The following is a 27034-nucleotide window of genomic DNA, read 5'->3' as shown; positions in this document are numbered from 1 at the left end:
ACCAGACTCTCCTGTGATGATAGGAAGTGACAGTGACCCACTTGACCAGCCATACACAAGAGCTCTACAGTATACTGTGCTGTTGCTGCTGCTCCATGATGTTAGGTTGGTACTTTGAGCTGACAGTGGCTTTAATGGGATGCAGCCCCGTCCTATCCTAGGTAGAGGAATCAGGCACACTTGTACTGTTCATCTATAAACATTGTTTCTTCCCAGGACATGAATACTCACCAAAAGGTCCTGCAATCCTGAGGCCAGCCAAGGGGTTAAAGGGAGTCAATGCTGCTCCTAGGGCTCTGATCCAAACTGGAATTGGTCTCTCTTGATCAGCAAGATCTGGTCGCTCGGGAAAACCCCATGGCTCTACTAAAATGAGGTGACTAACCCTGTTGAGGAAAAATAATAGATTTAAGTTGATTTTGTAAATTCATCCGTTAACTGTAAAGAGCTAACCGAACAAACTCAAGGTAGACTGAACCCCCTTAAAGAGAAGACCAATTGTTAACCAGGCAATATCATGCTTTTGCTCTGTCAGCTCTTAAGACTGGAAGAATTTGAGGGATTTACGGTAAAAAGAAGGCTCTGCTTATATGTAAACTTGGGTAGCAAAAAGCACACCAAGGTAGAATATATAATTGTGTTTCTTAAAAAGAAAAGAGAAAGGAGAAGGGGAAAGTGAGGAAGAGGGGAGGGCACTCAGCAGGTGACACCCATCACTGACCACTCAGAAGAGTCCAGTGGTTCTGTGCATCTCAACACTGCACTCATGGAATGGTCAATCTCTTATGGGACAATAATTATAAAATTTTAAGGCAAGTTAGGGTTTTCCCACAAACTTGACAAATATAGAACCTGGGCTAACAAAATGCATTTTAGTTTGGAGTCTGGATGTGGTGAAAGGAGCATGGCTATCTACTCTATCCATGACATCATGATATACTAGCCATAATTTTCTTCTTAATCCATCCCCAACTTCTTTACTAGCAAACTTTTTCATTTCAATTTCATACAAATAGACTCATTACACCATTAATAGGTGTAATTTTGTCTTATGAAACTTATCCTGATAAAGAAAAAAACAGAACTGTGAATTGCCACCAGGTGACAGGTGTAATTTCTTCTATTCATCATAAAGATTGTAACTGAAGCCTAACCCATCCTCAACGCAAGAGCATTTTCAACTGTAACCAAAGAAGTAAGTCATCCAATGCCAGGTAACCCCCCAGAATAAGATGACAATGTCTCTGACAGCCTACCCAGCCACACCCAAAACAGTGCCAAAGCAACTGAAAACTGTCCACATAGTTCTATTCCTTACATAAAAATCTGCTTTATTATTATTTTGTCAGCACATGTAAAGATGAATAACAATTCTTACTTGGCGTTTTTTCCAAACAGGAAGTCTTAGAACACAGTCCCAGAGAACAGAGCTCAGGAGCATGGAGAAAACTCAGTCTCACCTCTCATCACAGATGGAAGGAAGCTGAGCCATATAGTGGACATGCACACACACGCAATGGTTGTTAATGCAGAATAAGGCTGAACCTCATTTCCCACTCTAGTATGCTCACAGAGGACAACTACTCACCCAGCAGGCTTTTATTCCTGAAGTAACCACAGCAACAGAACAGTAAATTTTACTTTACCAACCCTTAGCCAATTCAAACACTGTCTTCCAAATTGTATAGCCCTGAGACCATTTGTGGGATAGTACTATGGATTTGGAGGGAGCTTATGTAGCACATGACAGTTGTGCATACTTAGTGTGTTTTCAAGCCTAAAAGTTTTTAAATTTTTTTTTTGTTGTTGTTGTTGTTGTTTCAAGACAGGGTTTCTCTGTGTAGTTTTGGTGCCTGTCCTGGATCTCACTCTGTAGACCAGGCTGGCCTTGAACTCAGAGATCTGCCCGCCTCTGCCTCCCAAGTGCTGAGATTAAAGGCATGCGCCACCACCGCCCGGAAAAATATTTTTTAATAGTGTATGAGAAAAAGATTGGAAATACATTTTTTTAAAAAAACAAAATGGCAGAGTCCTTTAAATTCGGAGAGTGGGAGAGACATGACGCCAGTGGTAGAGCAGAATTAACGGAACGGCCATCTTACTGAAAACAGCACACATCACGGGAGGAATCAGCTAGCAATAGCCACTGCTGACAATCCTCCTAAACAAGAGACGAGCTCTCCATTTAAACACCCCACTGTGCTTGAGGAGGAAAGTCTCACCCTGCTCTAGGTAAGTGACTATTGTTTTGCTTGCCTTGCTTAATATATTTTTCAAAGTATCATCCCGTGGAAAATGTCAGCTTAATACACTGTGTAAAGTACATAAACCAGGGTGAAGACCCTTTTTTGTCTGTTTGTTTTGAAGGTAGCAAACTGGCACAGGGTTGTTTAAGCTTGTCTTTAGGACTCAGCGTGGCAAAGGTGGCCGATGCTCAGTAAGCATTTGTAGTTTTGTTTTGGTCCTTAGTAACAGTATCCAAACGTTCTACGGTACCATCCTAGTCTAGTATGTAACGCTGTGGTCCCCAGATGGCACTGGATCATACTGCTGCTTGTTACGATATTACAGAGGGCCAAAAGCCAGTGTTGTTTATTTTCAATAAAATGTATTATTTGGAATTGAAAAACACAACAAGCATGAGCATTACCCCCCCAACACACACATATAAATTCTTTACAACACTATAGCAAAAAAAAAGTTTGAAAATAAATTTTTAAAGCCTCCTACATCAGAAATGTAGTTAGATTGCATCCATTTTAGCTACATCTAAAAGACCTCACAAAATAATTCCCTTGTTTTCCAGTGTAAGCCTTTTGAATACAATAAGACCACACACACTTGGTGGCTACCATGATAAGTATTCAGTAAGGGAAGCTATCATAGCAAAGTCTATTCCACAGAGGATACACTGGAGGATTCTTTTTTTGTTTGTTTGTTTTCCAAGGCAGGGTTTCTCTGTGCAGCTCTGACTGTCCTGGATCTCACTCTGTAAACCAGGCTGGCCTCGAACTCACAGAGATCCCCCTGCCTCTGCCTGGTTTGGAGGATTCTTAAACTTTTATTTTATTTATTATCTTCTGGAGATACTATGTAGCCTGGACTTGCCTCGGATCTGTAGTGCTTCTCCTGCCTCTCTGCCTCCTGAGAGTAAGATTACAAACGTGAGCCACTGTGCTAGCCCCACCCTGACAGGACTGTCAGCGTACATAGAGGTAAGGAACGAGACTGCATCCCTGAGTCCTCCTGTCAGACACCGTCCTCAAGAACTGGAGAGTGGTTAAACTACAGGGAAAACAAAGAACCAGAAGAGCAGGAATAAGAGGAGAACCCATCAGTTTGGAGACAAAAAGGCATTCTTCTGACGGTAGGCACCAGAGTTCTTGAGTCTGCAGCACATAAATAGCTTACACCTTTAAGGCAAAGCAATGGGTCACATCTGCACTAACATGCTGGGATGAGATGCTGTTCTGTCTAAATGAGCACATGACTATAGACACTTGGTTTTTATAGATTCAGTCAGCTGCCAGCTAGAATGATACAACCAGAACAATCACCCAGAACTAAAATGACCAGAAAATCTACAGGGCTTCCTTGAAACAAGGAAAAGAGCAAGAAAGATGACCAGAAAGAATTCCAGTCTACACAAAGGAGCATTCTCAGACCGGAGGTAACCCAGGGTATTTCCTGTTGGCACCACACCACTTGGGAGAAAGGGAGGACCTGAAACCACCAAAGCACTTCAGCTCCAGGTCAAGTGCAAGAGCTTTTCTTCTTAAGAGGAGCCAGGAAGCTGCTCGGTCCAGGTCTGCATTGTCAGGAAGCACTCAGGCAAAGGCAGTAGGAACTCAAGATAATACTGTCCAAAAATCTTTTATTGGTGGAGACAAGTTCTAACATGCTGTATAACCTAGGATGGCTCTCTTTGCTAGTTCCTTTCTACTAGTTTCGTTTTTGAGACAAGATCTCATTGTGTGTTCCAGAGTGACCTCCAGGTTTTGCACTTCTGGCCTCTGTCCCCCAGGTGCTGGGACTGCAGTTTTGTACCATGGTACACCATACAACCTTCTAAGCTTCTATCATATCCTTTTCTTAGTGTATAGCAAATACCTGTAACACAGATATTTCTTTGCAAAGAAAAGAGATCTAAAAGGAAAAACTGAACGGTTGAGAGGAAGAGGCAAGTATCTTGGTTACCAACACTGGCTAGCTTCACTCTTAAGGGAAGACAGCCCAAGACGCCTCAAGAAGCAAGTAGCTCTATTTGTGACCCATCATATTAATCTACTCATGAAATTCCAGGCGGCATCGCCACTCATCACACTGTAGTTAAAAAAACAAACAAACAAACAAACAAAAAAACCTGAGATGAACTGAGGTTGCTGTGTGGGAAGGAACAAGGAGGTGCTGTGCCTTCATTTGGAGTCATCTACTAGGCAGCCCATAACTTCTCTGCCCACTGGCCTTTCCTAAACAGCCCAGGTGCCTGCCTAGCATCGGGCCTCTGTAATATATGCCCATTGCTTATAATAATCTCCTGCTACCCAGTATTCCTCTTTTAGATCTCAGCTCAAGAAATATTTCTTTAGACCATCACTGGATGGGAGACCAGATAAGGTTCTCACAACACTGTCCACCTCCCCACCACAGCACTCATCCCAGGGATGGAGCCACTGTGTGGGTGTTTAAAGTGCCATTCCAATAAACCTCACACACACATGGTCCTGAGCCACATTCCCTCCTGTGCACAGCACAACTGGGCATATATCTGACATACCAACAAGGTATGATGCATTTTGAAGCATCTCTTTAGGTAGGGTATGAGTAACAGCATCTGGGGAAAATGCATCTGTGACTCAAAACCACCACCAAAGTTTACAGTGTACACAGAGCTCAGGTGCCTCTGCAGACATTTTCTTTTTAAAGATAAAGAATTAAAACAAAATGCCCTCCTCCAAACACAAAGTTACTGAATATCAGTAAACAACCAATCTCCTAGAATACACTATTGGAACATTTCATTCATCACCAATATTTCAATGGAAGACCCGGTACTTCATCCTGAGGAGTCAAGTATATAGCACACAGTTTTTATCAGCTGGTGGAATATGGAGAACACACAGGAACACTGCCACAGTAAGGCTGTAAAACGGCTCTGATGGACAGGGGCACTTAGAAATGCACCACCTGTACTGACCTAATGCACAAAATGGAACAAAAACAAACCAACTTTGTTTTCTCTAAGAATCCTTCTTAAGTAGGATTCTTAGGGATTTTCACTCTTTTCAAACTGTCCCTTAAAAATATCAAATGGAAGAATGAGATTGCCCATATAAGACATGGATAGAAACAGGTAGGACTGCGTCACTCAGCACCCCCAAATGAAATGCTGCGTTCACTGTTATCCCCATGATTTTACTTAACATTTTAAAAAGTTACATTCTTTTACTTAAAATATTTTAAAAAGATTATATTTGTCACACCTAAAAAGGCAAAGAAAAGAACAAAATCAAGCAGTGTGTGTGTGGGGGGGGGGAGATGAATTTCTGTGCTCACTAGAACACATCTTCCCTCCCTTCACCCCATATCCTCACCCCTCATCTTTCTAAAACTCAGATTCATTTTATTCTCACAAGGGGAGATACAAATGCTACTCAAACCAGGAGACTAACATTTAGACTAGCTGGGTGCTGGCTTGCTTAGGTGGTGCTAACTCCTGACTGTACCAGAGAAGCTGTATCAAATAAGCTCTCTGGTTAGGTGGAGTACTCTAGGTGACACAGCAGTGTAGCACGAATTGTTAGAAGGTCTTGTTAATAAAACAAACCTAGAGCCAAGTACTGGAGTGAATGCTGGAAGATCAGAGAAGCAGAACAAGCCACAGCCCCCTCACCTTGCCAGTTCCTCAGCTGATCCTGTTTCCTCAGACTGGAAGCCTCTGAGTCCTCATCCAGAATGAATCTCAGCTGAACTGCTGCTAAAAGCCTAAAAGCTTAACCAGCTTAGTTCCTGGTTTTCACGCCTTATATACCTTTCGGCTTTCTGCCATCACTTCCTGGGATTAAAGGCTCATGTTGCCATGAGCTGTTTCCAGTGTGGCTTTAAACTCACAGAGATCTGGATGGATCTCTGCCTCCCAAGTGATAGGATTAAAGGCGTGAGTGCCACCATTTTCTGGTCTCTATATCTGTCTAGTGGCTGTTCTGTTCTCTGACCCCAGATAAATTTATTAGGGTGCACAATATTGGGGAATACAGTATCACCACACAACAGGCAGCCCTACAGATGGAAACATCAAATGCCAAACTCCACTCACTCTCAGACTTCCTCATGATGGTTACACTTGCAGTAGATATCATGACTGGGATATCTGGTAATCCACTGTTATTTTGAAATTCACCTGCATCTAACAAATGTTATGAAGTCAAAAGTGTGAGTCAAAAAAAAATACAATTATGCCAGGCATGGTAGCACACAACTTTGATCCCAGCACTCGGGAAGTGGGAGGGAGGCAGATCTCTGTGAGTTCAAGGCCAGCTTGTTTATGCAGCTAATTCCAGGATAGCCGGGGCTATATAAAGACCCTACCTCAAAACAAAACCAAACTCAAAGTAAAATAAATCTAGAAAGAAAGAAAGAAAGAAAGAAAGAAAGAAAGAAAGAAAGAAAGGAAGGAAGGAAGAAAAAGAAAGGAAGGAAGGAAGGAAGGAAGGAAGGAAGGAAGGAAGGAAGGAAGAAAGAAAGAAAGAAAGAAAGAAAGAAAGAAAGAAAGAAAGAAAGAAAGAAAAAGAAAGAAGAACAAAAGAATATAGTCTTGGGCGTCCAACTCTTTGGAGTACAATCTTCTGACAGTAAGAAGAGGAATTTAGACACACTACACTTATGATTCCTACTTAGTGGTTTTTGGTTCCCACAGTGCTAGGCACAAACATTCATAACACAATATCTGAAATACAGTCAGCTCTATGAGGGATCAGTTGTTGCTATTCTCTCCACAGATGGTTTTTTAAGCATTCACCAAGTTCTACTTCTTCAGAGCATTTCACTACTACAAATGGAAATTTCACCAGCTCTACTAATCAGCAGTCAGCTATAAAGGGTTGAGGGTTTACAATGTAGAGCTTGATAACAGCCCAGCCCTTAGCCTCATGTCATAGCTCCAGCGATGCCATAACACACACAGGGAGTCAACCCCCCACAAACAGCTATATCTTTCTTCTATTTCTCACAAATATCATTAAATTTCAGTTACCATGAGTAGGATGCAATCAAAAACTGGCCTTAAAATGCCCACTAAGCAAAGAAAGTATGATGGATTTTATTGTTGTTTTCAATGAACAGATCTTCTGGTTGACAAGATTATCTCTGTCAAGCATATAAAGAACTTCAAATACACCAGAAAACTTCGGTACAAGGGCTAAAGTTGGCACACCAAATCTGTGTCAAAAAGAAACTGTGGCAGAGGCAAACCACAGTATACTGTACCACATGCCCAATACTGTACAGACCATATGCCTGTAGCCGTGAAACAGAGTGGCCTCATGGATGGGTACAGACACTCCTAAAAATGAACATCCCATGCCTCACCCACAATCCTTAATGTCCATGACCTCTTTAATTCTAAATTTGTAACTCTGATATTTTTCTCTTCCGTACAAAGGAGGCTCAAGATGGAGCTAACTTTTCCTTTTATTTTCTTTGGACTAAAATGTGATTTCTGGTAGAACATCAATATCACAGGAAACAGTAAAAAAAAAAAAATCTAAAGTAAAACACCCACTAATTCAAGAACTCCACAAAATTGGAAAATCTGGAAGAAATGGACAATTTTCTGGATAGATACCACATACTAAAGTTAAATCAAGACCAGATAAACTATTTAAATAGACCAATAACCCCTAAGGAAATAGAAATGGTCATTAAAAGTCTCCCAACCAAAAAAAAAAAGCCCATGACCAGATGGTTTCAGCGCAGAATTCTACCAGATTTTCAAAGAAGAACTAATTCCAATACTCTTCAAATTGTTCCACACAATAGAAAGAGAAGGAACATTACCAAACTCTTTTTATGAGGCTACAATTACCCTGACACCCAAACCACACAAAGATGCAACAAAGAAAGAGAATTACAGACCAATCTCTCTCATGAACATTGATGCAAATTTGGCAAACCGAATCCAAGAACACATCAAAAAAATTATCCACCATAACCAAGTAGGTTTCATCCCAGGGATGCAAGAATGGTTCAACATGCAAAAATCTGTCAATGCAATACACCATATAAACAAACTGAAAGAAAAAAAACCACATGATCATCTCATTAGATGCTGAAAAAGCCTTTGACAAAATCCAACACCCCTTCACGATAAAGGTCTTAGAGAAACCAGGAATACAAGGTACATTCCTAAACATAATAAAGGCAATTTACAGCAAGCCAACAGCCACCATCAAATTAAATGGAGAGAAACTCAAAGCGATTCCACTAAAATCAGGAACAAGACAAGGCTGTCCACTCTCCCCATATTTATTCAATATAGTACTTGAAGTTCTAGCTAGAGCAATAAGACAACAAAAGGAGATCAAAGGGATACAAATTGGAAAGGAAGAAGTCAAACTTTCACTATTTGCAGATATATGATAGTATACATAAGTGACCCCAAAAATTCTACCAGGGAACTCCTACAGCTGATAAACTCCTTCAGTAAAGCGGCAGGATACAAGATCAACTCAGAAAAATCAGTAGCCCTCCTATACACAAATGATAAAAGGGCTAAGAAAGAAGTTAGAAAAACATCACCCTTTACAATAGCCACAAATAATATAAAATACCTTGGGATAACACTAACTAAACAAGTGAAGGACCTGTTTGATAAGAACTTTAAGACTCTAAAGAAAGAAATTGAAGAAGGTATCAGAAAATGGAAGGATCTCCCATGCTCATGGATAGGTAGGATTAACATAGTAAAAATGACAATCTTACCAAAAGCAATCTACAGATTCAATGCAATCCCCAGCAAAACCCCAACAACAATTCTTCACAGACTTGGAAAGAAAAATACTCAACTTCATATGGAAAAACAAAAGACCCAATATAGCTAAAAGAATCCTGTATAATAAAGCAACCTCTGGAGGCATCACCATCTCTGACCTCAAGCTCTACTATAGAGCTATAGTAATAAAAACAGCTTGGTACTGGTATAAAAACCGACATACAGACCAATGGAATCAAATTGAAAACCCTGACATTAATCCACGCACATATGAACACCTGATTTTTGACAAAGAAGCCAAAATTGTACCATGGAAAAAAAGAAAATATCTTCAACAAATGGTGCTGGTATAACTGGATGCCAACATGCAGAAGATTACAAATAGATCCATATCTGTCACCGTGCACAAAACTCAAGTCCAAGTGGATCAAAGACCTCAACATAAATCCAGTTACACTAAACTTAATAGAAGAGAAAGTAGGAAGTACTCTTGAACGCATTGACACAGGAGATCACTTCCTAAATATAACACCAGCAGCACAGACACTGAGCACAACAATTAATAAATGGGACCTCTTGAAACTGAGAAGCTTTTGTAGGGCAAAAGACACGGTCAATAAGACAAAAAGACAGCCTACAGAATGGGAAAAGACCTTCACTAATCCCACATCTGACAGAGGACTGATCTCCAAAATATATAAAGAACTCAAGAAACTAGACATCAAAATACTGAACAATCCAATTAAAAAATGGGCTAGGGCTGGAGAGATGGCTCAGAGGTTAAGAGTACTAACTGCTCTTCCAGAGGTCCTGAGTTCAATTCTCAGCAACCACATGGTGGCTCACAACCATCTGTAATGAGATCTGGTGCCCTCTTCTGGCCTGCAGTCATACATGCTGTATACCTAATAAATAAATAAATCAAAAAAAAAATGGGCTAAAGAGCTAAACAGAGAATTCTCAAAAGAAGAATCTCAAATGGCTGAAAGACGTTTAAAGAAATGCTCAACATCCTTAGTCATCAGAGAAATACAAATCAAAACGACTCTGAGATACAACCTTACACCTGTCAGAATGGCTAAGATCAAAAACACTAATGACAGTCTATGTTGGAGAGGATGTGGAGTAAGGAGAACACTCCTCCACTGTTGATGGGAGTGCAAACTTGTACAACCACTGTGGAAATCGTATGGCAGTTTCTCAGAAAACTGGAAATCGATCTACCTCAAGACCCAACCATACCACTCTTGGGCATATACCCAAGGAATGCTCAATCATGCCACAAAGATACATGCTCAACTATGTTCATAACAGCACTATTCGTAATAGCCAGAACCTGGAAACAACCTAGATGCCCATCAACTGAAGAATGGATTAAGAAAATGTGGTACATCTACACAATGGAGTACTACTCAGCAGAGAAAAACAATGACAGCATGAAATTTGCAGGCAAATGGATGGAACTAGAAAATATCATTCCAAGTGAGGTAACCCAAACCCAGAAGGACAAACATGGTATCTACTCACTCATAAGTGGATTCTAGATATAAAGCAAAGAACAATCAGACTGCAACCCACAGAACCAGGGAGGCTATATAGCAGGGGACACAGACACACACACACACACACACACACACACACACACACACACACACACTTATAATAAGTTTTGGTTTTACTCAATTACTGGGCAAGCCTCAATGAAACATTTCACTATTAGGACAAGAATTTATATTGTATCAAGCTGATAATAGAAAAATAAATAAATAAATAATTTTTAAAAATTTAAAAAAATTTCAAGAACTGAAAAATAGTTCTGGCTGAGCAGAATAGTTCTCAGGCAGAAAAAAGCTTGAGGTTGAAGTTTGAGGTCAGCATGGGTTACATAGTAAGTTAGAAGTCAGCCTAGCATCCAGCAAGATCCTGTTTCAAAAATAATTATTTCTTTAAAAGCTCTGTAATGAAAAAGTCCAGGAAATGATAGAGTCAAAAACCATGAAAGGTACACTATGAAGAAAACTGAAGTTCGGAGCTCACAGTTTGCTCCATCACAGACATAGCCTGCTTCCCATTAGACCTTACTATAATTTAGCAAAAAGTCTGAAGAAGCCTGATAGATCCAAAGGTTTACTTGTTATAGTAAAAATAAGCAATAACACCATGGTATTTTCACTGGTGGCTTAAAGTTAGTTATACATTAGGCCAATCATGTGGCACAAACCTTGAATTCCAGCCCTAGGGATGAAGAGGCAGGTAGATCTCTATGAACTGGAGGCCATTCTGGTCTACATAGTGAGTTCCAGGCCAATCAGGGCTACATAGTGAGACCCTGTGTCAAAAGAACTTATAGATTAGATTTTGTATAATTATGAGTAACAAATATAATGTCCTTTGTCAAGCTTATCAACATATAGTACATGTAATGGGAAAATCTGATTTTATTCTTTTTTTTTTTTTTTTTTTTTTTGGTTTTTTTCAAGACAGGGTTTCTCTGTGTAGTTTTGGTGCCTGTTCTGGAACTCGCTCTGTAGACCAGGCTGGCCTCGAATTCACAGAGATCCGCCTGGGTCTGCCTCCCGAGTGCTGGGATTAAAAGAATGCACTACCACCTGGCTGATTTCATTCTTTTAGGTACAAAATTGCTTACCAGTTGTAGTCATCTATCTTTAGGGTCTTTTAAGAGAATTGCTGTGGGATGGTCTGTATGTCAAGTGTGTTGCTGATTGGTCAATAAATAAATCACTGATTGGCCAGTGGCTAGGCAGGAAGTATAGGCGGGAAAGGAGGAGAATAAAGCTGGGAAGTGGAAGGCTGAGAGAGAGACACTGCCAGCCGCCACCATGACAAGCAACATGTAAAGATGCCGGTAAGCCACGAGCCATGTGGCAAGGTATAGATTTATAGAAATGGATTAATTTAAACTGTAAGAACAGTTAGCAAGAAGCCTGCCATGGCCATACAGTTTGTAACCAATATAAGTCTCTGTGTTTACTTGGTCGGGTCTGAGCAGCTGTGGGACTGGCAGGTGAGAGAGATTTGTCCTGACTGTGGGCCAGGCAGGAAAACTCTAGCTACAAATGGCCCCCAGGTGAGAGAGATTTGTCCTGACTGTGGGCCAGGCAGGAAAACTCTAGCTACAGAGAATGTCTATCATGTAAGGCTAATCAGTAACTACCAAGAATGGGAACCAGAGACTGATACTTGGATGCTGGTTGTGACCCTCTCCTCTGCTGCTGACACTTACCTTGACGGGTATTTCAGTGAGTAAGCAGCAGCCAAGAACCCTCCCAGGTTGTGTCCAAGCAAGATCATTTTGTCCAACCTGAGGGCACATCTCCACTCTTCAATGGATTCCACAAACTGATTCTCCACTTCTTCCGCATCACTGTCAAACCTAGGTCTACTACTTCTTCCAAAGCCCAGCAGGTCAAAGGCATAGACAGGCCTATCGGTGCTTAGATCTTCAAAATTCAGGGCCCAAAGTCCAAGACCTCCTCCAAAACCATGAAGGAGGACAAGTGGTGTCTTACTAGAAATGTCGTGAGAGAACATTAGTGTCCATATTCTGTTTCCATTGGATATGCGAACAGGCTCTTTCTTGTAAGTGCAGGGGACACCTGGTGGGAACAGAGAGCACTCTGCTCAGTGTCACAGTTTTTGAGCAAACACAATGAATAGTCAGTCAAAAATTTTTTTTGCTTTTATTATATCAACCCTAAAAGAGTATATATCTGAGTAAAGCAAGCAAATCTAAATGACCATGTTTTATAACTACGTGGGAAAACTTACCTTAGACAAGCCTCAAGTATCTGTGGTTAAAGACTTTGGCAAGTCATATGACCTCCTGACTTCTCTCCACTCTAGCATATGAAGGTATTACATGCCTAGAACTGGAGAAGAACTTAGTGGTCACTGATCCCATTATTTTAAGGTCTCTAGCTTTGCAGACAATAACAAAAGAATACCACTTGAATTTGCAGAGCACTTGATGGATTAGCTTGAGACTGAAGTCAACTGGAAAGGACCATGGAAAGTCATCAGGAACTTGGGGAAGGGTTGATCATATCTATACTAAACACATACCTGATGAGTTCGGTCATGACAAGAACACCTCATCATGAGGCGACTTGAGTTCAAGCCACTTGCCCAGAAAATAAAATTGATACAGTTTTATAGATCAAAACCCTTGTGTTCAAAATTACATAAAACTAAATACTTTAAATGCCTTAAATTGACCAAAGATAAAATTAAAGTCGACTGATATTAAATTATCAACTGAATAGCCACCCTCTAGGAATATCTTTAATCATCTGTGCATATACATGTGCAACAGACAAAATATGGACAGAAATATGGACAGCCACATGTCTCCTGCCTTTGTCAAAGAACTAACTTTAGGTTTTGTATTCATGAAGGCAGCAAAGAGAAAGGCAGCATTTAGAAATTTAATAGATGCCTTGCCTTAATTGGGAAGAAATTCTCTCACAGAATTCGCAACAAGCCAAATCTCTTCAACTTTTTGAAACAGGCCTAAGACTTCCCATAAATATTATTTGTAGCATCTAGTAGAGAGCTCATCCCAGTGTTCAGTCACTTACATTCATGTCTGACATCAGAACAGAGCCAATTCTCAGTCAGACATCCATACACATATTGGGAATTTAGCATTTTTAATAAATCTCCTATTTATTTATTTATTTATTTATTTATTTATTTATTTATTTATTTATTATTTATATAATAAAAGTTTTTTATTTGCTGGGTGGTAGCAGTGCACACCTTTAATCCGAGCACTTAGGAGGCAAGTGGATCTCTTGGAATTTGAGGCCAGCCTGGTCTACAAAGTGAGTTCTATGACAGCCAGGGCTACACAGGGAAACCCTGTCTCAGAAAACAAACAATCAAACAAAAAAAAGTTTATTTTGGCAAACCACAATTAAAACTTCTGCTAGCTTTGTACAGAGTAACATTATCCAGGTATATGGAATAGAAATTCATTTTTGTGTTAAAACCCACATAACAGGGCTAACTAACTACTCATTTCTAAGAAAGTAACCAGCTATGATCACTTACTCTGCAATTGCTAAGTGCATAAACAAGAAAATCCACTGATGGTAAAGAGGATGAAAAACAGGTGTAGACAGACATCAGCAGAAACATAAGGAATAATCACAATAGGAGGCCCTTACTTTATCCACTCCTATAGATTCTATCAGCAGAACAAAACTGTACAATAAATACCAGAAGTCTGGATCAATTTCAGTGCTAAGAAAAAACAACAGGATTCTGTGCCAATACAAATGTGGATCTTAAGAATGGTACAGTCAGAATCAATGCAAAGGAGCACCTCCCACGCCCTGCCCCGTTCTATACTTAAGGACTGGGAGGCTAAGCAAGGTGACTTACCCAAGAGCTGGCACCACTTCACAGCAGGTCTGGGCCAAGTTACTTGGTTACAGTCTAGACTATGTTCCACTAATGGGGCTCTGGAACACTAGGAATCTGTTCTCAAGTACATAGTTTGGGCATAGCAGAAAGGCCTTTGAGAGGTTTTGAGGCTATTAAAACTTTTAACACTGGTATTAAAGCTTTATTTGTCATGCTTTTAAAAATACTTTGTTTTTTTAATTGTGTGTGTGTGTGTGCTGAGAACTCACACAAGAGTATGTGCATGTGAGTGCAGTACCCATGGAGGCCAGAGGCATCGGATCCCCTGGAGCTGGAATTACAGGGGATTCATAATCTGGCGTGAGTGCTGAAACTGAACTCTGGCCCTCTGCAAAACCAGTCTGTGCTTTTAAAGCTGACATCTCTCTAGCTCCCTGTTTGCCCTTCTACTCTCCTTCTTTTGTGTTGTTGTGTTATTTTGTTTTTTCAAGACAGTGTTTCTCTGTTTAGTCCTGGCTCTCCTGGAACTCTCTCTGTAGACCAGGCTGGCCTCAAACTCCGAGATCCACTTGCCTCTACCTCCTGAGTGCTGGGGTTAAAGACATGCATCACCACGCCCTGCCTACTCTCATTCTTGATGAGCTGCAGTAATGTGACAAGCGAGTAGACAGAAACAGGTAAAGAGTCCAGCTCATCAGACAGATCTGTACTCATGAAAGTGATGTTCCTCCTCTAATTAGTTTTTGACAAGCAGGCAATGTTTTTACAAACATTATTTTAACATGCAATGGTTTATTACTATTATTTTCAAAAAATAACGTGTTAAAAATATTCAAATTTAATTCTACTAATAAATATTGATAACTATAATCCATAAACAATGTTCCTTGAAATCATTACTATTTTAAGAGTTTAACAGGGATCTAAGACCCAAAAAAACTGACAATCACTGCCCAGCCCCCCCCCCTCCCCCCCCCCCCCCCCGACACTGTGCCACTTGCTGATCAGAAGAGCAAGAAGGCTCTTTTGCCAGCAGCTAACACACCACAGAATCTTATCTTCAGTTTCAGGACAATGCAATATATTAGGTCTATTTTAGTAAACAGTTCAAGTAACTTACAAGAGGAAAACCTTACATTTTAACATTTTCTCTTCAGCTTCTTTAAGGTGTGATGTAGACGTAGGACACCAGGTAGGAAGCCACCCTGTTAGCCATCCTGACCTAGAATGCCAAAAACAAAATGCAGATAGGTGAGGCCAAACTCTTCTCAACTCTCAGCTACTACATCCTGAAAAAACAAAGCCTCAGAGGAACCCCACCACCTGTGTGAGGGCAAGCTACAAGTGGCACAAGTCAATGGAGTAGGCCTACAGGGAAGTAACCAAGTCCACCTTATCTTTCCAGATAGTCAAATTCCAATAATTATAGAAAGGCTAAAAATAAGAAAGGAAGGAGGGAGGGAAGGCTGGAGGGACACCACTGTAGCACGAATCCTAAAAGTTCTTATTAATAAAAACAAACCTGAAGTCAGGTACTGGGGAGAACGCTGGAAGATCAGAGAAGCAGAACAAGCCACAGCCCCCTCACCTCGCCAGTTCCTCAGCTGATCCTGTTTCCTCAGACTGGAAACCTCTGAGTCCTCATCTGGAATGAATCTCAGCTGAACTGCTGCTAAAAGCCTAAAAGCTTAACCAGCTTAGTTCCTGGTCCTCACGCCTTATTTACCTTTCTGCTTTCTGCCATCACTTCCTGGGATTAAAGGCTCTTGTTACCACACCTGGCTGTTTCCAGTGTGGCCTTGAACTCACAGAGATCCAGGTGGATCTCTGCCTCTGGAATGCTAGGATTAAAGGCGTGTGCTACCACTGCCTATCCTCTGTTTAATATTGTGGCTGTTCTGTTCTCTGACCTCAGAGAAGTTTATTAGAGAGCACAATTTTTGGGGGAACACAATACCACCACACACCACTCCCAAAGTAAGGCAGTTTCTTAACAGGGTAAGTGCAAAATTGCTAGAGATTATGTGTGAATAGGTTCATCTCACCTGAGCAGCAGGCTTAAAGTGAGAAGAAAACTATTAAAAATTCTCATAAGAAAATAGGGAAAAGAAAAGCTTCAGACATCACGAGAAAGTGCAAAGAGCTGTTGGCCTGTGCTCAACCTCCTAGAGCAGCTGGTTAACTGTTGATGGGCAGAACAGCCTTGGCTCCAACAAACAGCAGATTAGAAGAAGAATACAGCACAAGCCTGAACAGCACAATGGAACCAAGAGAACAAGGACACAGGTCTGAGACAACAGGTGAGGGAAGATGTGGAGAGGAGACACCTGACACTTGCCAGGAGCCAACTACGAGGTAGGAGAACCTTCAACTTCAGGCCTGGCAGCAGACCAAAACCTACTGCAGGGATTTGACAAAATACAGAGTTTAGCAGCCATCTACAGCTGGCAAGGATTCTGTCATAGTAGTGAGACACTCCTAATAAAAGAAAAACTAATCTGAAAAAGGGATCAATTCTAGATGAAAGTTAAGGGCCTGAACCAAAACACTGGCAAGAGGGACCAAGACATGAAGATTTAGTCAAAGAATATTTAAAACTGAAACAAGCTAAATTTGATCAATGGTTAGAAGGTATAATAAAGATTCTTGGGGTTTTGCCTCAGAGTACCACTAATCATGACAGACAACACACTAAATAGAAATAAAATACAAAAAAAAAAAATTGGTGTGAGTAGAGAATTAGTCTAAGTTTGGGGAGGGATGATTCAGCCTCTAGCTTTTTATAAACTTCATAAACTCTCCTTACAACATTTCCTTTTCCTATAAAATAATTTATATATAACAGGTACTCAGTAACTAATGTCTGATGAATGATTAGGTCACTTACAATTTAGGGTAGGCCCAGTTCACAGATGTGAAAGCTGATGTTAACACCAGGATAGATGATACACTGCTAGTAAGAAAAGTAGATCTTTTGAGCTCAATTCTGAAAGACCCCCAAATCCCTGTTGTCCACAGGAGAGTACCTCCCTCAAAATGCCTGAGAAATTGGCTACTGTCTACAAGTGGCCTAGGCTCCTTGGTCCTCTCCAGTCTGCTCCTTCCCAGCTTTTCTCTTGCTTTGCCTCATCCCTCTCAAAAGGTCACACTACTGCAGGTCTCTGTGGTCCGCTCAGCTCTTCCCTTGGTCCTAATACCTCCCTTTTCCAGACACACTATTCCTGATGCTAGGGTGCAGAGACATGGTCCTTACTACACATACTGTAGTCAGTGGCTGTTGTTTACATGTTTATCTGCCTACCTCATGGTGAACACACTGAAAGTTAAATCTATCTCAAAGCTGACCTTAAATATCCAGTGCTAAATACACCAGCTGGTGGTCATGTGAGCCCTTGAGAACTGTGACTGGAAACTGGAGGCTGCCGTCAGCAGCCTAACAGAGTGTGATGAAGAAAGGCAGATGGGCTCTCTCTATAGGCAATGAACACTTAGTGTACCTCAGGTTCTACAACAAGGTATGTGGGCAGAGCAAGGGTCTGAAACTTCAAAATAAGGAATAACTGAAAGTTGACACAAAGCAGAAATCCAGGAAAGAGCCATCAGCATGTAACACAAAAGGTGACTGAAGAACAGGACAATGCCCTAACAGCTTCACTCTCTAATGGATGCCTGTCCATCTTTTATAGTTACAGTTAACTTTCTTCTTATCTCAGTCTTTAGGCAAAATTTTCTAGTAGGTTCAGTAGCTCTCTCTCTCTCTCTCTCTCTCTCTGTGTGTGTGTGTGTGTGTGTGTGTTGTATACACAAAAAGAAAGAATCAAGACAAGAATATTAGCAGATATATCTGGTCAGCTTTTCATAGACATAAAATGGCCTGCACTAAAATGTCAGTTTCATATTTGTGCATTGACAATACAAGACAAGAAGACCTCTGGCCACCCCTCACAAGTGCTAAACTGATCAACTGTTGAGGTATAAACCTAAGAAGGTGTTAACACTAGTCCACTGATGAGTATGCAAATCTATCTGCAAATTAATCAGGGAAAGTTGCTTCAGCTACTTGTTTTTTAATTTATTAACAATTTTTTAATTTTCAAAAAGAGAGTAATATGTTTTTGCTTGTTTTTAAATTATCACTAAACTGAAGCTCTTTCACCCTCTTTTGTGCCTGCATATCTCTACTTGATCATAAAATTATGGACAGGAAGTTTCTTATAACTGAATCTCATCACTTTAACAAATATCCTTCAGATCATAGCACAGTTCTTTGTCAGAGACAATCAGAGATCAATTAAAAAAACAAACAACTGAAATGAACTATAATCTACTTGCTTCAAATGACATACACAAGTTGGGACAAAGAAAGCACAAGTGCAGTATTTGCTTCAGTCATTAAAAACAAACAAAACGCCAAAAAAAAATCAGACTGAAACCTTCTTTGTACAGGAGATTGGAATTTTAAAAGTTATGAAACAGACTGTAGTACAGGCATAGGTCTTCCTCCACTGAGTCACCACTTCAAAAAGCAAACCCAAGCTTGTATTGCTAAGCAGCTGAGAATGGCCTTGAATTTTTGATCCACTTGCCTCTGTCTCCCAGGTGCTGGAATTGGAGGTACAAACCACACCTGGCCCGCAAAACAACCTTCGAAGGCTAGATCTATTAATTTCGACTCCTAATGATTAGTTTAGTGTCTGTAAGCCTAGTGGGTACATCAATAATTAAGGGCACAGATTCTCATTATATTTTCATAGCTACCTTTTCATCAACACAAGGCCAGATTTTACAGATGAGCTTTTTCTATAGCATATTTGAAGTAGAAAAAAAACCCCATATTTTCATGCCTAATAGAACTGTGAAAATAGCATTTCCCTGAACCTAGCAGTGCTCTGTCCAGGTCTGCTTTAATCAGATTACTGGTAAGACTTTTACAGAAGTGGACGTCTATTCTGCATGTGTAAGACCAAGTCCCACACATACAGCAGCCCCCAAGGAACACCTGTAAGGAGTGAAAAGCCGTGGTCTGTCTACTCACCCCTCAGGCTCTTGTTCAGGAGTCCTCATGCCTTTCTTGCTACCTCTGTTATTCCCTAGCCAGCCCTCTCTTCTCTCTGCAGAGTAACTTAACCACACCTCTAAATAGACTGTGCTTTCCACTGTGTGTCTGAGGCCACTCTGTTGTCTGGCATTCCCTGGACTTAGCATGTGGACACTGAATCTAAGGCTGTCAGACTTAGAGCCACTCTTCTGAGATCACAGATTCAAGGTAAAAACTCACGAGGTCCAGCTGTAGAACAGTAAACTCTCTACACAGTTTTGTAAAATAGAAATGTATGACCTATTTGAGCAATAATCAATAAGCTTTATTATCCATAGTAAAGCCTGATTTCAGAAGACATGGAAGAATCAACTGCAATACAAAGAAAAGTCATTCACTGCAAAGATTGTAACTTCCCCAAAGTAAACACAACACCAGGAAGGCTTGTCAGTATGTGCCAAAAGTTTTTCTACAAAAGCCCTATGACCTGGACACTGACCTTGTTGGTAAGACAGAAAGTGCAAGTCCTGAAGCATCTAATTTAAAAAAGAAAAAAATTAAAAGATTCTTGATCTAGATCTATAACCACTGGAGTGGAAACAAAAAAAAATTAGTAAGGAAAGTTTTAGAAGACACACTAAAAGTGAAAACTCTTAGGAAAACCAAGTAGTGATTAACATATTAGAGTATATTTACCAAAAAAAAAAAAAATCTGATTTTAAGTATCCTGAATTTTCTCCTGAACTTTCTACCTACTTTTTTGTAACTATCATTAACAATGTACTTGTCCCTCACACCATGAACACTTAAGTTCCTGGTAATTCCTGTTTTGTTCTCTGAGACATTTGACTATCTATAGTGTTACTAAACCTGAATTGCACAATCTATAAATATTGTGAAATGGTGAAAGAGGTTTCAAAGTATCCTGAAGAAAATATACGGAAGTCTGGCCAATTTCCACACACTCTGTTGGCCACTTAATGTAACATTTCTAATTAGGTTATAAGTAAAGAGGATTTCATTACGTTACTGTTTTGCTTAAAATAGGCCCCATCCCTCTACTGGTACAATCAAGAGGAGAAAGTGTGCTTACTATTGTTCCCTGTAATCTAAGCACGAAATTCTATCTTAAAGAAACCATGAAGCTTTGGTTTTCTTTAGTAAATAAACAAATTAGAGGTAATATACAATTCCTCTGAAATAATTCCTCACTCAAAGAATTAAAAACTTCCAAATTGGAACTGCAACACAACTAAAGGCCTTTTTTCTTGGGAACAGAATTTTTAAATCCCATTCTTGTGAAAGAGGGGGAAAGAGAATATGCCACATATAAGTACAACTTAAGTGATGAACGTAACAGTTTTGGATATATGTTACTAAAACGATTCAAGTTATCACTGGCCATCATGACAGCACATGCCCTCTAATATACTTACAGGTTAATTCAGAACATTTTTAAGCTGAGTGGCATGACTCAGGCCTTCGATGCCAGCACTCAGGAGGCTGACGCAGAACGATTAAGATTTTGAGATCAGTCTAGTCTATACAGAAATACCCTGTCTCATAAAACCAGGAGCTTGCATGCCCACAAGCACACACACATACCTTCCTATGGCATTTCCTACCTTCCCTAACACAGTCCCTAAACAGCCACTCAGGAGAAGAGTCAGAACCTCATGTCAGACACACTTGAAGCAGTTACATGTGAATACTCATCCTCATTGTTCAACAAGTCAGAGAAATGTTTAAGTCAGTTATAAAATAAGCTTATCCATCAGACAATGAAGACAATAAAACTAAAAGTCCTAGGTCTCAAACCTAATAATTATTTTTAATAAAATTATCTTTACACTTTTTTTATAACTCACAATCAGGGGCACATAAAGTTTAACTAAAACTTTAACAATTAGTCAAGGCTTTTTAAAAAAGCAACATAATGTTTCAGAATAGGTATTATAATAGTATGGGTGCCCAGGCGGTGGTGGTGCACACCTTTAATCCCAGCACTCAGGAGGCAGAGGCAGGTGAATCTCTGTGAGTTCGAGGCCAGCCTAGGCTACAGAGTGAGTTCCAGGAAAGACTCCAAAACTACACAGAGAAACCCTGTCTCAAAAAAACTAAAATAAATAAATAAATAAATAAATAAATATTATGGGTTGTATCTCTGAGTCCTGAAACATATTGTTGAGCATTGTTTTGATTATGTGGCTTACCGCTGATTTTATAATCTTTGTTTTTTGTCACAGGGTTGACATCTGCATTTGCTGGTCTGTGATTGGCATTCTGGAGTGCAGGCGTGGGTTGGTTCATCTAAGGTCAAGAAACAGAAACCTGTTTCCCACATCCCAGGAAAACTGAAGTGAGTGGTTCTAATTGCTGTCCCACTAATATACAAAAATTTCTGAATATCTCATGGAAACAAACAAGCCATACACTTGAAATATGAATAATTAACTAATAGGTTTGTAAGCTCAGGGTTCACGTCAGCATAAGTTTATAATAGTTAAAGGTTTAATAAGAAATTATTGAAGATTACTATTTATACAGCCCCTTTGGACTCTGCTAAATATTTGAGTAGGACAAAAGCCTTTTTCTGAGCTCACAAAATAAATACATAAATAAATATATTATTAAACAGTATTTAGGTAAGACAAAGAAACTTTAGAGCTGAGTGTAGTGGTACATGCCTGCAAACCTGGCATTTGGAAAGTAAAGGCAGAAAATTCAAAAGTTGAAGACCATAATAGTAAAAAACAAAATTTTTTTAAAGAAATACCATGGGGGCTGAGGAAATGGCTCAGTGGGTAAAAGCACTTGCCGTGCAGGCACGAGGACCTGAGTTCCGATCCCAGCACTCACGCGAAGCAGCATGGCCTAGCATGCCTACAACCCCAACACTGGGAGCAGATCCCAGGACCTAGACTAGCCAAAACATCAAGCTTTGGGTTCAGTGAGAGACCCTGTCTCTCAGGAATAAGGTAGAGAGTGACAGACAAGGCACCCAATGTCTTCATCTGGCTTCCACATGCAACACATACACACATGTACATACACAAGCATGCATCACACAAACACACAAAATACCATGGCCTTAGAGAAGGAAGGTAATAATCTATTTTGGGTTACAGAAAACGAAGTAAAACAAACCATGAAGAATGACAGGGAAACAGGTGACAGGTTTAGGAAGCATGAAAAAGTATGGCTTTCCAGAGTTAGAGTGCATAGAAAGAAAATAAAACTCCAAAGCTGGATGGAAGCCACACAGATTCCAAATGGCTTCGCAGTCAGGCTCAGGATATACCATACCTATAACAGAGCTACTGTGTGTGAAGAAGAGAGTTCTTCTTGGAAGTAGAAAAGGCACTAATGAAATGAGCTAGGTTTGATGTATGTTACCAAGCTCGCAAAAATCCAAGGAAAGAACATGAAAGTTTTGAACTAAGTGGCTCCCAGATAACAGTGGGACAATAACAGGCAGGTTGTTAGACTCTGTGGGGACTTGTTATCCAAAGACAATAAAGGGAACAGATTTGGTACTTAGAGGCCAGTTATAAGAGTGCAGACAACCAGAAGAATGAAACTGCCTTTAAAAACAAAGGAGAGTAGAGGGAAGAGCTGTGCACTTTACACCATTTAAAGGAAGGAGACACAAATAAGGCTATGGTCTAGACATGTTAAACTTGAAAAAACAGATACAAACAGCTGGCAAACACAAATGGTATACTGCTGTGGATATCACTCTGTATAAATAAAATGCTGATTGGCCAGTGGCCAGGCAGGAAGTATAGGCGGGACAAGCAGAGAAGAGAATTCCGGGAAGTGGAAGGCTGAGGGGGGAGACACTGCCAGCCCCGCCATGACAAGCAGCATGTGAAGATGCCGGTAAGCCACGAGCTACATGGCAAAGTATAGATTTATAGAAATGGATTAATTTAAGATATAAGAACAGTTAGGAAGAAGCCTGCCAAGGCCACACAGTTTGTAAGCAATATAAATCTCTGTGTTTACTTGGTTGGGTCTGAGCGGCTGTGGGACTGGTGGGTGACAGATTTATCCTGACTGTGGGCCAGGCAGGAAAACTCTAGCTACAGTATACTACAGTACAGAAGAGAATGCGATCTCAGTCCTTCAAAGACAAGATAGCTCAAGAACTGTGCATAAATAAAAAAGAAAAAGAAAATAATAAACTCTTGGGGAATTATTGTATTTAGAAAATAGTTAAAAGAATAGAGCCTAATAAACGCAACTGTTGGTCTCAGTTAAGAGAATAAACAAAACGTCATAAGAGTTAGCTATCTAATAAGAGTTTCACTATAGTACTGAATACTGAAAAGGACTCAAGAGGGCTGGGGGATGTAGCTCAGTGGTACAGTGTTCACATGAGGTCTTGAGGTCAGTGTGTGTTGTGTGTGTGTTGTGTGTGTAGTGTGTGTGTATGTAGTGTGTGTGTGTGTGTTGTGTGTGTGTGTGTGTGTATGTGTGTGTGTGTGTGTGTAAGACCCAAGTCAGATAAGTACTGGCATTGCAGTTTCATGATTTTAAAGAAGTCATGGGGCAAGGATTACAGAGCAATAGCAGCAGGAAGGAATGTACAGATCTTAGCAGTTCTTTAGGAAGTAAGATAAAGAAGCTCACTCTTGAATCTCCAAAGCACAGGACTATACACAGTCTTTAACATAAACTCAGCAGGATGCTGGCAAATCAACTGAGGCAGCAAGGGAGAAATTCTGTCTTATTTAATAGCATCTGATGACTTCCATGGTGTAAATTCTCCCACAGTGGCTGGTTTCAGGATGCTGGTGCTATAAAATTCCTGAAAATTCAGCAACGGTCTGCCAGTACACACCAACTCTAGCATGCCCTGCAAGCCACCTATTTTATAGTCTATTCTGCAATAGTGGAGTTCTGTGATAGCTTTCCCCTAAACTCAATCAGCACTTAATTCTCTGGGACATTATGACAGCGAGTGGCAGAAATCTACCCTATTTTTATTATATTTGGCTTTCTCAACTGTTTTGCAACTGAAAAGGACTGGATTTTGAAAGCTTCCGGGTACATTTGTCTCCACAAGGGGAAAGACAAGACTTACATAGCTGTGAGAGGACTGCTTTATAACTGCTTACTTTATTAATGTCATCTCCCCATATGTACTGATAAGTTACAAAGAAATGAGGTGTTTTGGTCATAGTTCTGGAGGTACAAAACTGAAGGATTAGTTCTAGTGTCAGACTTTTCCTGGTAAAATCCCAGGGTAGCACAAGGCAAGACACAGGGAGCTGAGAACATACAGTCGGTACATATACTGATCTGTCCTCTTCTTTCATAAAACCACAAGGATTCAATCACCAGTACTCCATTCTACTGATTCTCTCATCCTAATCACTCCCCAAAGCCTTGCCTCTATGGACTATCATCAGATTAAAGTTCTACTTGCTAATTCCTCACAATGAGGATTAAATTTCAACATGTGAAGCCTCTTAGGACATTCAGATCATATGGCACTGCCTAAGTCCAAATGCCTTGAAGAATCTGACTCAGAACAGTAGGCAAATGTCCCAGGAGTTCCAATCCAATCAAGAAGCAGCAGATATATGAGGGAAATGCCTTAAAACTAAATGCAGACATCTGAAGAGGTAGGTTCCAATTAGCTCAACTACTTGTTAGAGGTATTTCCAAACAAAAATGGGAGTAGTCAGATCTAGCACACAGGGTAGACATTAGTATTATCACCACACTGGGGAACACCCAGCAGGAACTCAGCCTTCTCTGTGCTTGCTTGGTATAGTTCAGAAGACCATCTCCAAGTAGATACCCAGCAACTGCTCAAATGTCTTGCCAAGAATATACCAGGGAGGGCTACCTCTGTCTTGGGACTGTGGCTGGTCTTGCCCTCCGTGACCTCCAGACACCACCCAAACCATAACTTGCTCTCATCGTTGTGCTCTGGACTCTGGAGCCTCACACCATCAAGACCAAAAAAGTCCACAAGTTAGTAGTCTCAGAGCCCAAAAATGTCTTGACAAATTTGATAGGAACACAAGCTGCCAGTTCCTGGCTGTACCCTGAGACACTCTGCATTTCATACTAAGTAACTAGGAAGCTCAACAACAAACCAGAAAGTAGGCACAACTTGTTATCACTTCAGCAAAACTAGGAGAATGTGGTTTCAAATGTTTCAAAATATTCCTTCCCTAACATCTTTCCAAAATATTTGCTTTCATAGTATCATAAGCTATCTTTCCTATGCAAATGTCTCCAAGTATCTGAAATGGAACTGTCAAAATACTTATAAGGGAAAGATGTATAGTCCTGTCCATACGAAAGAGCAGCCTTCTGAAAACCAATGCAATAACTTAGTCCATGGTAATTTAATTTCTCCAACAGTTAGTATTCTACTCACAAGGGCATGGCATATGTCAAAGACAGACAAGAGTAACTTAAAACAAGTCCATCAAAAAGCTGGATGTGGTGCCTCACACTTGATTCCAGCCCTGAGCAGCTGAGGCAAAAGGATTGGAGCTCTGCAAATCTGAAGCTAGCCTGGTCTACACCGATTTCCAGGCCAGCCAGAGCTACACACACAGTTTCAAAAGAACAAAAACAAAAAACTTAAGGGCTTCCTGTTAGGCATCTGCCCTTCAACTTCCACAAAGTTTGCTGCCGAGAAGACTTGTCTAGGAAAGCCAGAACGCCTGGTCACAGGGGCGTACCAGGGGCCGGGGAGGTGTGAGGTGAGCGCAGACGGCTACCAAGGGACGCTCTCCCGCACAGCTGACTGTCAACCTCCCCAGGAGGTTCCCGGAAGTCCACATGCCCACTCCCCACCCTGGTGACGCCCGGCTCCCCGCGTCCCGGCGCGGAGTCCCGATCTCCGCCCCGCTCGAGGCGAGCGGTGACGCTGATCAGGGTCGCCCGGCCGGCCGGGCGCCCTCACCGGCCGCTCTCCCCGTGGCCCCGCGGCCTGTCAGCCCCGCGTCTTCCCTCAGCCCGCCGCCCGGCATCGCCAGAGCGTCACTCCTCCTTGGGGCGCCCCCAAACCACGTCGTCCCTCTTCCCGGGTGATCCTCACCCTCCACCGGTGTCCGCCGAGTCCACCTCCTCCTCCGCCGCCATCGCGCTCAGCACCGCCGCCGCGCAAGCGCAGGAACACACCTCGAAGCCGGCTGACGGGCCGACTGGGCGGCCCCGGGCCGCGGCCGCCCTTAAGACCGCGCCGCCCGCGCATGCGTCGTCCACCCACTAGGACGCTTCGAGGGCGCGGCCACGCCACGGCTCGCTTTACTTCCGCACAGCCTGGCCTCCCAGCTACACATGCGCCGCCTGCCTGTCTCGGGGAGTCTGGGTGACTAAGAAGGAAGGTCAGCCCGACGCTGCGGCGGAAGGATCGTGAGTTAGGTAGTCGTTCATCTGCATAATGACCATTGAGGCGTCATTCCGCCTGGATGGACTGTCCGGGGCCCTGCATGGCCAGTAGTCCTCAGCCGGAGAGAGCCTGAGTCTGCGGCACCCAGAGGTGGGCGTGCTACGGTGGTGGCCACCGGGACGGGGCAGCTCACTGGACCTTCAGTCCAACCTCAGTCTAAGTGGGCACTGCTCTGACCCTAACCTGCACTTCACCC

The 27034-nt window shown here is 41.4% G+C and overlaps 1 protein-coding gene across 2 annotated transcripts in view; it reads right to left on the bottom strand.

Moving 5' to 3' along the window:
- Window positions 1-26763, bottom strand: part of Abhd5 (abhydrolase domain containing 5, lysophosphatidic acid acyltransferase) — a 32897-nt gene extending 6134 nt beyond the window's left edge. Inside the window, exons 1-4 of one of the 2 annotated variants that reach the window (XM_059268961.1) lie at window positions 26485-26763; window positions 15514-15599; window positions 12234-12606; window positions 232-386 (exon numbers count right to left, since the gene is read on the bottom strand). In XM_059268961.1, coding sequence (XP_059124944.1) covers window positions 232-386; window positions 12234-12606; window positions 15514-15599; window positions 26485-26528 — 658 coding nt within the window. In that variant the 5' untranslated portion in view covers window positions 26529-26763. Of the gene's footprint in view, window positions 1-231; window positions 387-12233; window positions 12607-15513; window positions 15600-26125; window positions 26251-26484 lie in introns of those variants that run through there. The other variant, XM_059268962.1, reaches the window with a different exon arrangement.
- Window positions 26764-27034: the final 271 nt, after the last annotated feature.

The sequence above is a fragment of the Peromyscus eremicus genome, chromosome 7 (genome assembly GCF_949786415.1).
Source record: "Peromyscus eremicus chromosome 7, PerEre_H2_v1, whole genome shotgun sequence".
NCBI lineage: Eukaryota > Metazoa > Chordata > Mammalia > Rodentia > Cricetidae > Peromyscus > Peromyscus eremicus.
The sequence above is the reverse complement of the archived record's forward strand: the minus strand, read 5'-3'. Positions and strand labels throughout refer to the sequence as shown.